The 12,723-nt window shown below is 34.7% G+C and overlaps 1 protein-coding gene across 1 annotated transcript; it reads right to left on the bottom strand.

The window, feature by feature from the left end:
* Window positions 1-205: 205 nt before the first annotated feature.
* Window positions 206-8,172, bottom strand: LOC127844135 (uncharacterized). The gene is made up of 6 exons (XM_052374152.1): window positions 7,547-8,172; window positions 5,255-5,500; window positions 4,363-4,482; window positions 3,692-3,803; window positions 3,121-3,263; window positions 206-1,446 (listed from the first exon to the last, which is right to left on the bottom strand). The coding sequence occupies exons 1-6, from the start codon at window positions 8,170-8,172 to the stop codon at window positions 540-542; spliced, it is 2,154 nt and encodes a 717-aa protein (XP_052230112.1). The 3' UTR covers window positions 206-539.
* Between the last annotated feature and the right edge of the window lie 4,551 nt (window positions 8,173-12,723).

Genomic DNA, 12,723 nt, shown 5'->3' with positions numbered 1-12,723 from the left:
GTACTAAATTATGTCGGCAATTCAATATTTGCGAAAATGTATTTTATCACAAAAATAATATATATCCATCCACCTAAGATATTTATTATCGATATAATACCATGACATACTAGCACAGTATTTTAGAGGTATCGACAGATGCGATGCTTTTAAGACAAACACATGTGTATACAGCAATACACACAAACATCTGCTTGTCGTCTAATTATATGTAGGAACGGTGAATTACCAGAAAAAGCAATAAGTTTGAATTATTTCATACACAGCAATTTTAAATCATATTTGCATAGAAATAGAAATGTTTCACAAACATGATAAAGAGAATCTTCGACTTAAACGTACCATTCAATGTTACATATAATTTAAATGAATATACTTGTTCGTAAATATTGTAATTCTTAAAAATGAATTCAACAGAGAAACACTGTTGAAATTTGATCGACGTGTTTCTTTTTGAAAACAAATCGGATATGAAACCGACGTTTACCTATATTGCATTCATATTCATCTTTCAGTGATCATTTTTATCTAATTCAGTTTCATCTATACCTATATGCCATTCTGTCAACTGAACTTTCTTTATCATATCCCTTATCTCGTGACTCTTTCTTTCTCTCCTCACGACCCATGTCGGACAGTCTGCTGCTGCCACGGGATCCCTTTCGCTCCCGCGGCACCTGTCGCGGACTGTCTGGTTCTCTGTACCGCTCTTCATTGGTATTGCTGGTCTCAGATCTATCTTTAGGTTCAACGTAACTCTCTCTATTTATCCCAATCGTGTGTTCGCCCAAATCGTACTTGGTCGTTCCGGAATTCCGCCTGTTCTTGTTTGAACTCGGTCTTTCATCGAATCGCGCTGGGCTAAGAGGTATCGGCGTTTTGTACTTACTTGCAGACGTACCCTGTCGATCCATGGGCGACCCGTACATTTCTATCGCAGTGTACGTCGTCCTTTTTACATCTTCTACCATAATGTCATCACTATTTTTAGGAATAATCTGCAAATGGCTTTCTGAAAAACCAGAGCCTGCTGTATCTAAAGACTCAAGTCGTCTGGCTGGGAAATCGTACTTATCCACCTTACCACTGTCAATCACTGGCAATCTGTTTTTATTTGTGGGCAAAGTGTCTTTTTCGGTTGCAGGAGTAACAAACCTGTCAACGGATTTGTTGATTATATTTGCTTTTGTATAAGCCTGAGGAGAAGATATCTGTTTACTTGTCACTTTGTCATATTTTTCTTGTGGTCTATTCTTTTGTTGCAACGATGTCGACCGATCATCCAAGCTGGACTCGCTAGTGGTGACGCTGCCCAGTATGACGGGCATGTTTGCCGGCCGGCTCAGAGTGCCGTCTTTTTCCATGGACTTGGCCAGGGACTGCTGGTAGCTGTGAAGCTGCTTTTCCAGGACCAGGTTTTCAGACTGCAGAGCGAGCATCTCGCGTCTATTAAAAAAATCATAGCGTCAAAACCAATATAAATAACTCTGAAGAACTGCCTTCCGAAAGAACTATCAATTTTGATACTGAAAAAAGCGTTTATGTGTCGGTCTTTGCTCTAAATTCCTTGCAAGTTATATCGAGACAACGAAGTGTTTAATTTATAGTAGGTATGAACATTTGGGATTTTTAAGCTTCGGTTAACTAATAACACATTTTTAAAAAATGGCGTTAGTTTTCCTTATTTACCTGTGTGATTCTGGAAACGTGCTCAAGACCACCTCTTAAGCCACAACGTACTGATTCTACCCAGAAAAAGGACTCGAGAGTGTTTCAATAAGCCTTAGGCTTTCAACGTATTCTTGCCATGAGCAAATAAAATATGAAGTCGAAGGTATATTAATAAATGATTTTTCTTTAATAATTTTCGCAACAAGCATTACATATTGTCATTTGTTAATTAGACAATGGGCTAACTACAGTATGTACACATAATTAGGATGTTATTGCACTTTTAAGTTTTACGGCAAAATCTTGACAGCGTATGTTCGAAATCAACAGTGACTTAAAGGGGAGGCGGAAAACTACAACGGGCGAGGCATGGTATGGTATTGCGCAAGGGGGGGGGGGGTTAGAGGGTTAGGGTTAGGGTTAGGGTTAGTGTTAGGGGTCGGGTTAGGGTTTGGGTTAGCCTAAACCCAACCCTAACCCTAACCCGACCCCTAACCCTAACCCTTACCCTAACCCTTTTTTGGGGTTATCACCCCTGACCATGCCTCGCCCGTTGTAGTTTTCCGCCTCCCGACTTAATGAGCTCAAGTCGATGCATTTATGACCGCTTCCGGTTTGTTACGGTATTTTGGAATTTTGGACTTCTCTTATATGTAAGTAGACAAGGTAAATTTATGGTATGTATCCCCCAACTCCTCATACAAAAACAACAATTTTGTTTTTCGATAACGGTGTATTTTGCGTGAAATCTTAAGTGCTTTGTCATACATATATAGTCTTCTTTTAACTTGGGGTAGAATTATATTCCCGACCAGTAATCGCATATAATGAAAAGCTTTTTATAATGGTGCACTCAGGCAGTCAATTAGTCAAATTCTGGCAAACTAATATTCCGTTACGTCTAATACCATGTATTTAGTACGATACAATACAAAGTTGATTTGACTAATGACTCCGCTAATTGTTATTTCGCCCAGAATAAGAATCATTTAGATAATGGTTTTGTATCGGTGAAAAAACTTTCTCGTTAAAAAGAAAATAAGATGTATAAAAATACAACCCAAAAGCACTGTATATTTTCATAAGCAAATTGTGTATAAAAATACAATCCAAAAGCACTGTATATTTTCATAAGCAAATTGTGTTCCCATTGAACATTGAATGTACCTATTTAAATATATTGCATCAAAGATGGTTCATTAAACAAGAGCATGCAACCTTACTTAACAATATTTGTTAAATAAGTTCCATGGACACGCATGTGTGGCAATTTGTTCAGTCTTCAATATGAAATTATTTGTATTTGATGGGAGTTTACAAACAAAATTTATTGCATATTTAAATAAATATGAAGTTTTTGGTTAGATAAATTGCTTAAAATAATGTTACCTATATATTATTCGAATATTTATCTCTAGTGGTGTGTCACAATATATATTTTACTCTTACCTCATCTGATGTTTCTGAAGCTTATCGATGTCGTCATGGGCGTGGTACGTGGGTCTGGCCAGCATGTGTGATTCCACCCACTCGATGTGCAACGTAAGGTGGGGATCCTCTGGCTCGGTGTACAGACAGCTTGCGTCGGTCAGCTGCAAGCAAGCAGCTGTATGCACACATGTCACATCCAGTGCAATAACAATACCAACGAAACGTATTACAAAGTGTATTAAGGTTTATTGACATTTGGACTTTTAAGATAAAGGTGATACATAAAAAGCACTAGTTACAGTCCTGCCTTGGAATTGTCAATGTAAAGCAGTTGCGGTTTAAAGAAGAGTGATGGCTCAAAAGGCAAACTTAATCTTTTACTGAATCCCTTAAACATATAAACATTATTTGACATTTCTCCAAGATTAAAAACGATACAAAATCTCTAGCTTCATATCAACTTAACATATTATATACTACTTATGAAATTTCATATTCGTGGATTTCTTTATTTAATTCGTTTTAATTTTGATTTGTTGAACTAATATAAATGGACTAATAATTGCGGTTGGAAGGCCTAAGAACTCACATCGGCTACTGGAATTGTAGTCGTGATCATGTGACCTTCATCGAGGTCCTGCTGTACGTAATATCTGCTGAACGGCCCGTAATTAGTCTGAACCTTATGTTCTGGAATGTATCTGAAACAGTGTGGATTAATCTTGTCATGAAAATGTTAACACAATAATCAATAAAATAGTTTCAGTTTTAATTTGCTATGCTATTTAAACACGTGCTCCTTTAACGATACGCGCACTACTACCCTCCTTTGAATTAAATGGTATGAATGTTCAAGATTTTCTATAACATGCAAACTTGAATATTTAATATAAAAGGGTCATCGTTTAACTTATGAGCGCTATAGATGTGCGAGGTCTACAATTCTACCTGCAGCTCCTTCATCAATGAAATCAATTTTCATGGCAATTCAAGAGTCTGTATTAAATGCTTTGTTGTAAATTACTCTTTCTCAGCTTCTTGATTTTGTTCCTTGGTTTTACTTATCAAGTAACTTTTCCATAGAAAAAGCATAAACGAATGTATTGTATGGACGGTATGTATATTATACACTTTTGCAAAACAATAGTGTTCATTTGTGTACAACTATATACACAAAAAATCTGAAAAGTGTTAAACATCCGTTTTATCACAGGTTATTGAGGAAAGAAATCATGACTGGTCACTTCATTTTTACTTAACCTCGTTAACACAAGCATGTTCCAGCAAACGAAGCGACTGTTCTTCCGAGGAACATGCGTGATGTCAGTGTAATAAAGTCGAAACGCAAGATTCGGTCCAGTCGTGTCCGCCTCCACTAGCCTGAAAACAAGTAGTCATAAATACCAAGAAATCGTCCGTTTCCAATATAAGACCGCTGATATTGTTTATGTAAAAAAATTAAGATGTTGTCTATCACAAGTATTTATCGACAAAATAAAATAAGTTATTTCTGTGATACATAAGGTACACAGTATACGTCGATTTATTTTATGATAATATATTGATATCTTCAATATTGTAAATGCTCTGAAAATAAGCGAATAAATCTTTAATTATTTGTTTACAAACACTTAAATTTAACAACCATTTATTCTCCGTTTAAAAATGTGTATTTTGAAGTAAGCGTGCAAGGTTGAATATTTCCGTTAAAAAATGATAAACTAATGGACGGTACTTTGCCATAAACACTATTTACATAGGGAAAGATTGGTTTTTAAACGCGAATGGCACCTTTGCCGTTTAAAAGTCCAAATAGGCTGAATCAAGTTCCCTTTGGACATATGTGCAACGGTGAAAAAACGAGCGGAATTTTCGTATTTCTTAATTAACAAAATTATATTTTTTTGGGAAATCAATAGTTTTCTACAAATTGTATATCACCAAAACATGCTAATGTCCAGTATTAGATGCAAAACAAACAGCGCCAATTCCTATAACATGCGTTTAGATTGTAATCGGCAATCTGTAAGTGAAACAAACATGAATAATATATACTATAAGAATAACACAACTCCATAATGGAACACACTGACCATTTAGTGATACATTTGCGTAATTTATCTACTTTTAACTGGGCAATAAAATAACCTACCATGCCTGTTTATCCTTGTCGTAAAAATGGGCCCGATTCTTGCTTTTACTTTCTACGTTAAGAGTGACCTCGCTAGCTGACACCATAGAGACCATGATGACCTTGACCTTCAGTGACGATCTTCCTTTGGCCAGCTTCTGCAGTGACCCTCGAATGATGTAGAGCTCGCCATTGCCTGCTATGTCCACCATCTGATCCAGCTCTTCTGAATGGAATTCGCCGTTCTCGCCAAGACTGATGTAGTATCTGCAAATTTAATATAGAAAATTAAACCATAAATACAAACAAATAATAATACATATATAGAGCTCGAAATTATTTTTCGATTTTTCGTTGTGCGTTTACTTTTTTCACATCCAATCGGAACCGACACGAAGTCTGGTACACTGAACGAGGTCGAAAAAAAAGCACATTGGATAAAAAAAAATGTACTTTATTGAGAAACCATTGATTAACATTAAGAAATTAATCATATTGATCGAAAAAAAGAATTGATGAAATGATATTATTCGTTGGCTTTAATTATTGCTCTCGATGTAATGCCTTTTAAAGACTATACACTCAGTTAACTACTTGCTAACTTTTTCGTGACATACACAATTTTAATCTGTTGTATGATGTGTTTTTAAACCTTTCCATCGCTTGTAACGCAATTCTTTTTTATAATTCTTATATCTCAAAAGCGACACATGGTATCAACTTTAAATTTTAAATTTCGCTGTTTATGATCATTGTATACAAAGCCGCATTTGAAGCATTTATGCGTAGTGATACTTCTGGACCATTATAGAGTGTGTATCTATTGTGCTGCACTTGCAAATGGATGTATGTATCGATAAAGTATCGAGATTCTATTCTCCTTTTTGTTCCTTACAGCAATTCGATAAAACACATGTGTTTTCGTTGTTATATAGAAAGCTTTGGTATGCAATTAGAAGATTGCATGCCGATCGATTGCTAAAGCAGCCACTTGTTAAAAAAAGGCTCGTATCGCACACTCAGTTCATGAATAACGCACTTATTACATCATACATAATGTACGTTTGCTCTGCAATCAAAATGCATTCGATCGAAATATATTTCAATAAAATTGGTGGCCAATGTTGACAAGGCACTTACATTTCTATAAGAATAAATGATTTTCCATACTGGTAGCGATTTTAATAGATTGAAACCTTCCTCGCCTAGTAAACTGTTGTAGTCTCTTATAATTCACGCAAGACGTGTACAAACGAAACCGAATGCAAACACATTAAACGATCCATTAGAGAAATGTATAATAACAGAGTTTGTAAGTGACTGGTAAATACTGTCGAGCTATACACATCGTTATAAGACACGACCTTGCCTTTTATATCTTAAATTAAGACGAAATCCGTTGTGAATTGGTAAAATAATATGAAAACGACCGTTAAGTAAAGCGTCAGAAGTGCGATTGAGTGTTTAATTACGAAGCAACAATACGAACACAATAAAATCATGCACCGACAATGCGTATATTTATAGTTAAGTAAAGCTACTGATTTGCCAGACATGTTTAAAGAATCAACACAGTATACATGCCATCAAACAATACAAGGTTGTTGCAAAATCTGATAACATAATCGTACAAGAATCATAAATGAAACATAAACGAATCTTATTATAATGATAGCTGATAATGACAATGACAAGTCTACTAAAAAGCCAGTTAGACGAAAATTACAGTATTTAATTCAGAGACGTTGATCGTTAAACGATCGCTGCTGTCTGCCTTCAAATGAACGTGATGTTCAAACCACATCTTGCTAATTGTCGGACACTTCGCCGGATATTAGTGTCAAATTCTGATTTACAAAATGCCTTTGTAATTTCTATGTTGATTATTTTGTCTTATAGCCGTAAAGAATCGTATATTACGTTATTATTGTATCTTACAGACTCATCGTTTAAGTACAAGGTCTAAATCTTGTGGGAACAAACCATTATTGAACGGAAGAAAGAAAACGACAATGGCGTATTACCGTATATCTGCCTACATACAGACTGGCACTGTATTATAAATGGTAAACTGCTTTACTGCTTTACGAGAACATTTTTGTTCTAACTTCTACACGCTTATAAATATAAAATATGTATCTTAACGTGTACGTTATAGTTTTCGCAAAGCGGCTGACTGTTGATGATCGTTGGTGTTGCGTGCTAGCTTGCAAATTTGCTCATTTTCACAAAACATTACATCTTTTCTGTTTTTACTTGAAATGATCCGGAAGGTGAAAACAAGCTCATGATAAAATTTATGTTTAAATTTACCTGACATTGCAAATGTGGACGAAGCTGGTGTGCCTGTGTAACTGCAGCGTGATGTTCTCGTCCCGCTGCATGTTTCCCTCGCTGGGAATTAGCGAGATGCTCCAGTCGAACAGGCCGAAAGAGAAATACGCCGACTCCAGTTTGGTCTCGTAGGCGTTACGTGACTGTATCTCACGGGGAAGTCGAATGTAGCTCTCAAATACGCAATTCACTTTGCGCATCTCAAGCTCTATGAGGTAATCGCCAGTAACTTGGGCAAAATCTCTCTCAACTAAGTCATTTAGGCCAACAAATGTCTTTCTGCCGTGTTGGTTCGATTCCGTGGTGAATACGCAGCATTTTTCTATGAACGTTTCGTTTCTCGTGAAATGTTCGCGATTGAGCAAAGTGAATGAGAAATCTATTTGACACTTCATTCCGAGGCACGTCGATAACAATTTCAGAAAGCATCCCAAGTGTAAGTCTATCTTAATGAAGGAGACGGTCCATTTATGGTAGCCGTAGATAATGTCCTTGGAAAACGTGTCCGAAGTTATATCCGTGGTAACCTTGCCAGGCAACGCAAACGTGAACACTTGGGAGTCGAAACGGTCATTGAGTTTCACAAACCTATGCAGTTTCGCCATCTTGCCGAGTTAGTATTGAAACCGTGTTTATGAATAAGTTTTGGTCTGAATAAGAAAAGAATAGCAATGTAAAACTTCAATACATTAAATATGGTTTTACATAAACAAACACAAATTCAAATAAAGCAGACATGAATTATCAACTACATGCCAACACAAACACTGATGCCTTCTTAATGAAAATGTTAATCATGAAGTAAGATTAATTGGAGCTAAGTGACCTGTGGTTGCTAATCACACTAGCATTTCGTATTTCACGCCTTGTTATTGAATTTATATAATGCATAATGAACACAAAAGCCTGCATGGAGAAGGTTTTTGCGAACTTAAATGAAGCGTTTTCTGATATGGTATTGTTCATTACAATGCATTGTCGGTCCAGTTCTTCTTTGCTACGAATCAATATCTGTTTTACATAATGCCTTACTTAGGTGATATATTAGATATGTGCATGAACAAATGAATTTGTGTATACCTCTATTTCAGATGCAATAAATTTGTACGTGTGTATAGTATTTAAACATGCACATATTGTGTTCTATGTTGTGATAAAGGCGTACTGCCAAAATGTGAATTAAACAGAAAAAATAATATGACTGTTTATTTATAAAGAATTTAATTGGTTACATGCACGTGCTAAATACTATTGTTTATGCCTTGTATCATGACATTCGTAAAATTTAATGGAAACATAAATATCAAACTTATCATACTTAATTACCACTAATTATCATAATTTATTAATAAATTTCGAAAAACGTGAGATTTTTTATTCATCCTAAAAGAATACATTAATAAAAAAAATATAGGAAAAAGTTATTGAACGAGAACGGCATTACACTGTTTGCTCAAATAACACGTAGTTGCATAATTACGTTACACGAAGATATATTATATATTGTTGGTTTAGTTCCTTATACTTCGACACGATAAGCAAGTTAAAAAAGTGTGCATTCCTTTTGTTTTCTAAGAAAAGAATCAACTGACAGAAACAAACGATTTAATTTATCAACTGCACAATATAAATTTGTCCGAAGCGCGCTAATTAATAACTCCAAGAAATTTAACCTCTAAACAAAGAAGGACAAAATATAGAACAATACTGAGAAAATTGAAATGCTTGCGAAGACAAACCAAAAAGGATAAAACTAAATAGAATTTCAATTATTGAAACGGGTTTGCGTAAAAAAGAATGAGGATGAAGAATATAAATCGTTAACAAAGTTGGTAAGCTTTTAGCGGATTAGGTAATCATAATGTTTAACTATTAACGGGGTACAAAAAATGAATATAATGTTTGTCATACTTGCATTTCATCGCAAATTTTAATACCATGAAACACTTTTAATCGTGTTCTTTCAGACCTAAAATTAAATTTACATTATTTAGTAGACTACGTATTTAAGTTATCTGTCGAACTCAAATAGAAGTTTCAACGTAAGCAATTATATGCCCATGACGTGTAAGTATGTGTTGTACTTTTTAAACTGTTTGGTTGTTTTTAATAGGACGAAATAGTATATGTTGCCTATAAAACATGTATAATAATGTTTATTCGCTCAAGAATAAACTGTCTTATTCAACACAAACGCTATTTTCCTAAGGGATCGCCGAAACCCGAACCCCAATTTTATAACCCATCCTACCCAGTCAACTCTAACACATAGACTCGTCCACTAAGTATAAAACCACTGCCCATGCAAATTGTCGTTCTTTTACTAGCTCCTCGCATCACAGGGTAGGTCGCGCTATGGTTTACAAGTTTACATTTACCACCATCTCTCCCACTTAATTTTTATTGTAACACGATGCTTGCCAGATTTTTGTTATATTCCAGTGTTGTCGAGAATTACGAGCTCCATTAGAAACCCACATCGTCATGGCTTTTACTTATTACAGCGTACTGCACACCGTCAGTCTGTCCAATGATCTACTTAGTTCGGCCCCCGACGACAGGTTCCTGCGTTATTGACTGTACCAGTGTTAGCGAATTTGCTAGACTTTGATCAGTAAACGTTTGTTAATATTGGTTGTTTTCGGGTACAGTTTTCCAGAGTTATTTTACATTCAGTGAAGTTTTATCTCTGGTTTTTACTCTGGCCTTGAAAACACCATTTTATGATAACGAATAGAAGTGATGTATAGGCATAGTTTCCACGAACACACTTCCCGCTTGTCACGGGGGATAGACATTATGTACTTAAATTTCCCGCCGTTCTCGGGGGAACCTGTAGAATACAATTGATCCCAGCCTTGACATTATTATGTCAAACCTTTAAAATAATAAATTGCGTAGTTAAACTGTTTGGCGTTTGTCGTTGAATAATAATTTGTGTTGTATAATTTGTTTCATTGATACTTCATTTTATAACAGTATTTAATGAAATATGTTATATAATTTGTTTATATTATGTTTTATTATGCTTTTTAACAACAAAAACAAACTGCTCAATACATGCATTAAAGATCTACAAATTATTAAAAATGGTCTAGCTTACATTAGAGCCTACAGACACATGAATTTTAATGTGCGTGAAGTGATATTTCAAAATATATTTAAACAATTGCATAATGTATCAAAATTTAATCAACGAATTAATGAATGAATACATAAATGAATGATAGAATGAATGATAGAATGAATGAATGAATAAATGAATGAATGACAACAGAATTTAAGTTGTGTTTAATATTTTATTAGCAAACATCCTGCATGTGTCAAAAGACGTGCTTTTTTCAATGATTTATACCGCTATCATAATTTTTGTATTATTATCGTATTGTTATATGGGAATAATGGGATTATTCTTTTTTTAAATGAACCTGTCAAGGATGTGCTGTTTTCAATAGTTTATATAATAAATGTCCATTGCTGTACGACGACAATATCAAATACATGTATTCTTCATATCAATAAATACTAAATCCTTTGTTTTGTAGCGTGTCGTTGGACAGTTACACTTGTTCTATTCGTTTGTTTTCTTAGCTAGAATTTAGTCATTGGATTTGTACAATGACAACAAGAAATGGGACGTACCCCAGAGATCAATATTTATTAAAGGTTTGTCGCTCATCAAATAAAATATTAATCGTATGTCATTGATAAGCTGAAAAAGCGATTAGAAGTTATATATATATATATATATATATATATATATATATATATATATATATATATATATATATATATATATATATATATATATATATATATATATATATTATATATTGTATAGACGAAAATCATATACCGTCAAAAGATACCGTGTTTGTTATCATAAACTCTTGTCTAATTTTCTTGATTGTTTGAAAATCTGTAGCTTGTCTTACAATGCACAATCAATTGCTCTGTATTTCCGTATGCTTAGACGAAACGCCAAAGGTTGGATATCAATAAAAAAAATAAGTTTTAACATTTAAAGTATTCACATTACCGTAAAATAAATAGGGAATATGACGCTAGTCCATTGTTCCAAGAGTTTGTATCACTCGAGTGGCTTGTGTGATGACGTATCACACGAGAGGCGGAGCCTCGATTGTGATGCGAAATAGCACAAGCCACGAGAGTGATACAAACTCTTGGAACAATTGACTAGCGTAATATTCCTTTTATTATATACAGCAACTAACGAAACAGTTAACAATTGTATTTTCTACTTTAACAAAAGTGACAAAACAATGGCTAAAACGGTACGCCATAGTTTATTTAAGACGCGTATGAATACAGTTGATGTAAATTAACGTGTAAACATTCGAACCGGGAAAACACAGGTCCGACACGCTTACCTTAATGCCATCTTTAATCCAATGTTTATAACAATTAAGTTGACAACTTTAAATTTGATTCCGATGTTTATAACAAAAACGTTGAAACGATATGCACTTCCACTTCTATCGTCCATGTCTTTATTCAGGGCAACAGATAATATTTTGGGTCAATTAGTTTTCACTGCAAGCTTTTTGTAACAATTAGTTTTTCCCCTCAAAACTATTTGTCAATTAGTTTTTTACAATTTGATCAAAACGTTTATATATATCTGGATCAGATTAGCGCTTTATTTTTGGATATTGATAATTCTCAGCATTTCTTACTGAAATTAAGTCATAATATATTCACACAGACAATGGTTGTTTCTTAATATTAGTACTAATTGTATATTGACAAATGGATGATGGAGTCATTTTGTTTAAAACAGTAACAACACTCCTGTCTTGCAGTCTCAGATCATACTCACATTTCCAAACCCTCTCAATCGACGACAAGCCAGTGGAAATCACGATGTTGTTAGTTTTTGAGACACGGCATCGCAGCAGTGTTTTGAGCCGAATATTTCAGAATATGTCACCTGCGCTATTAAATGTGATAGTATACTCTTCACAATGTCTTTTCCCGACGATTTGGGTCTCGTAACGAATTGTAAAATAATGGGCGCGCACGCCGTTTATGAAAGTTTCCTTACCCGACCGCGTTTAACAGAGAACCTTTTCCCCAAACTTATTTCGGCGGAAGTAACTTTTTACATTGACACCGGCCCAAAACGGTGTTTATAT

The sequence above is a fragment of the Dreissena polymorpha genome, chromosome 9 (genome assembly GCF_020536995.1).
Source record: "Dreissena polymorpha isolate Duluth1 chromosome 9, UMN_Dpol_1.0, whole genome shotgun sequence".
In the NCBI taxonomy this organism is placed as follows: domain Eukaryota; kingdom Metazoa; phylum Mollusca; class Bivalvia; order Myida; family Dreissenidae; genus Dreissena; species Dreissena polymorpha.
The sequence above is the reverse complement of the archived record's forward strand: the minus strand, read 5'-3'. Positions and strand labels throughout refer to the sequence as shown.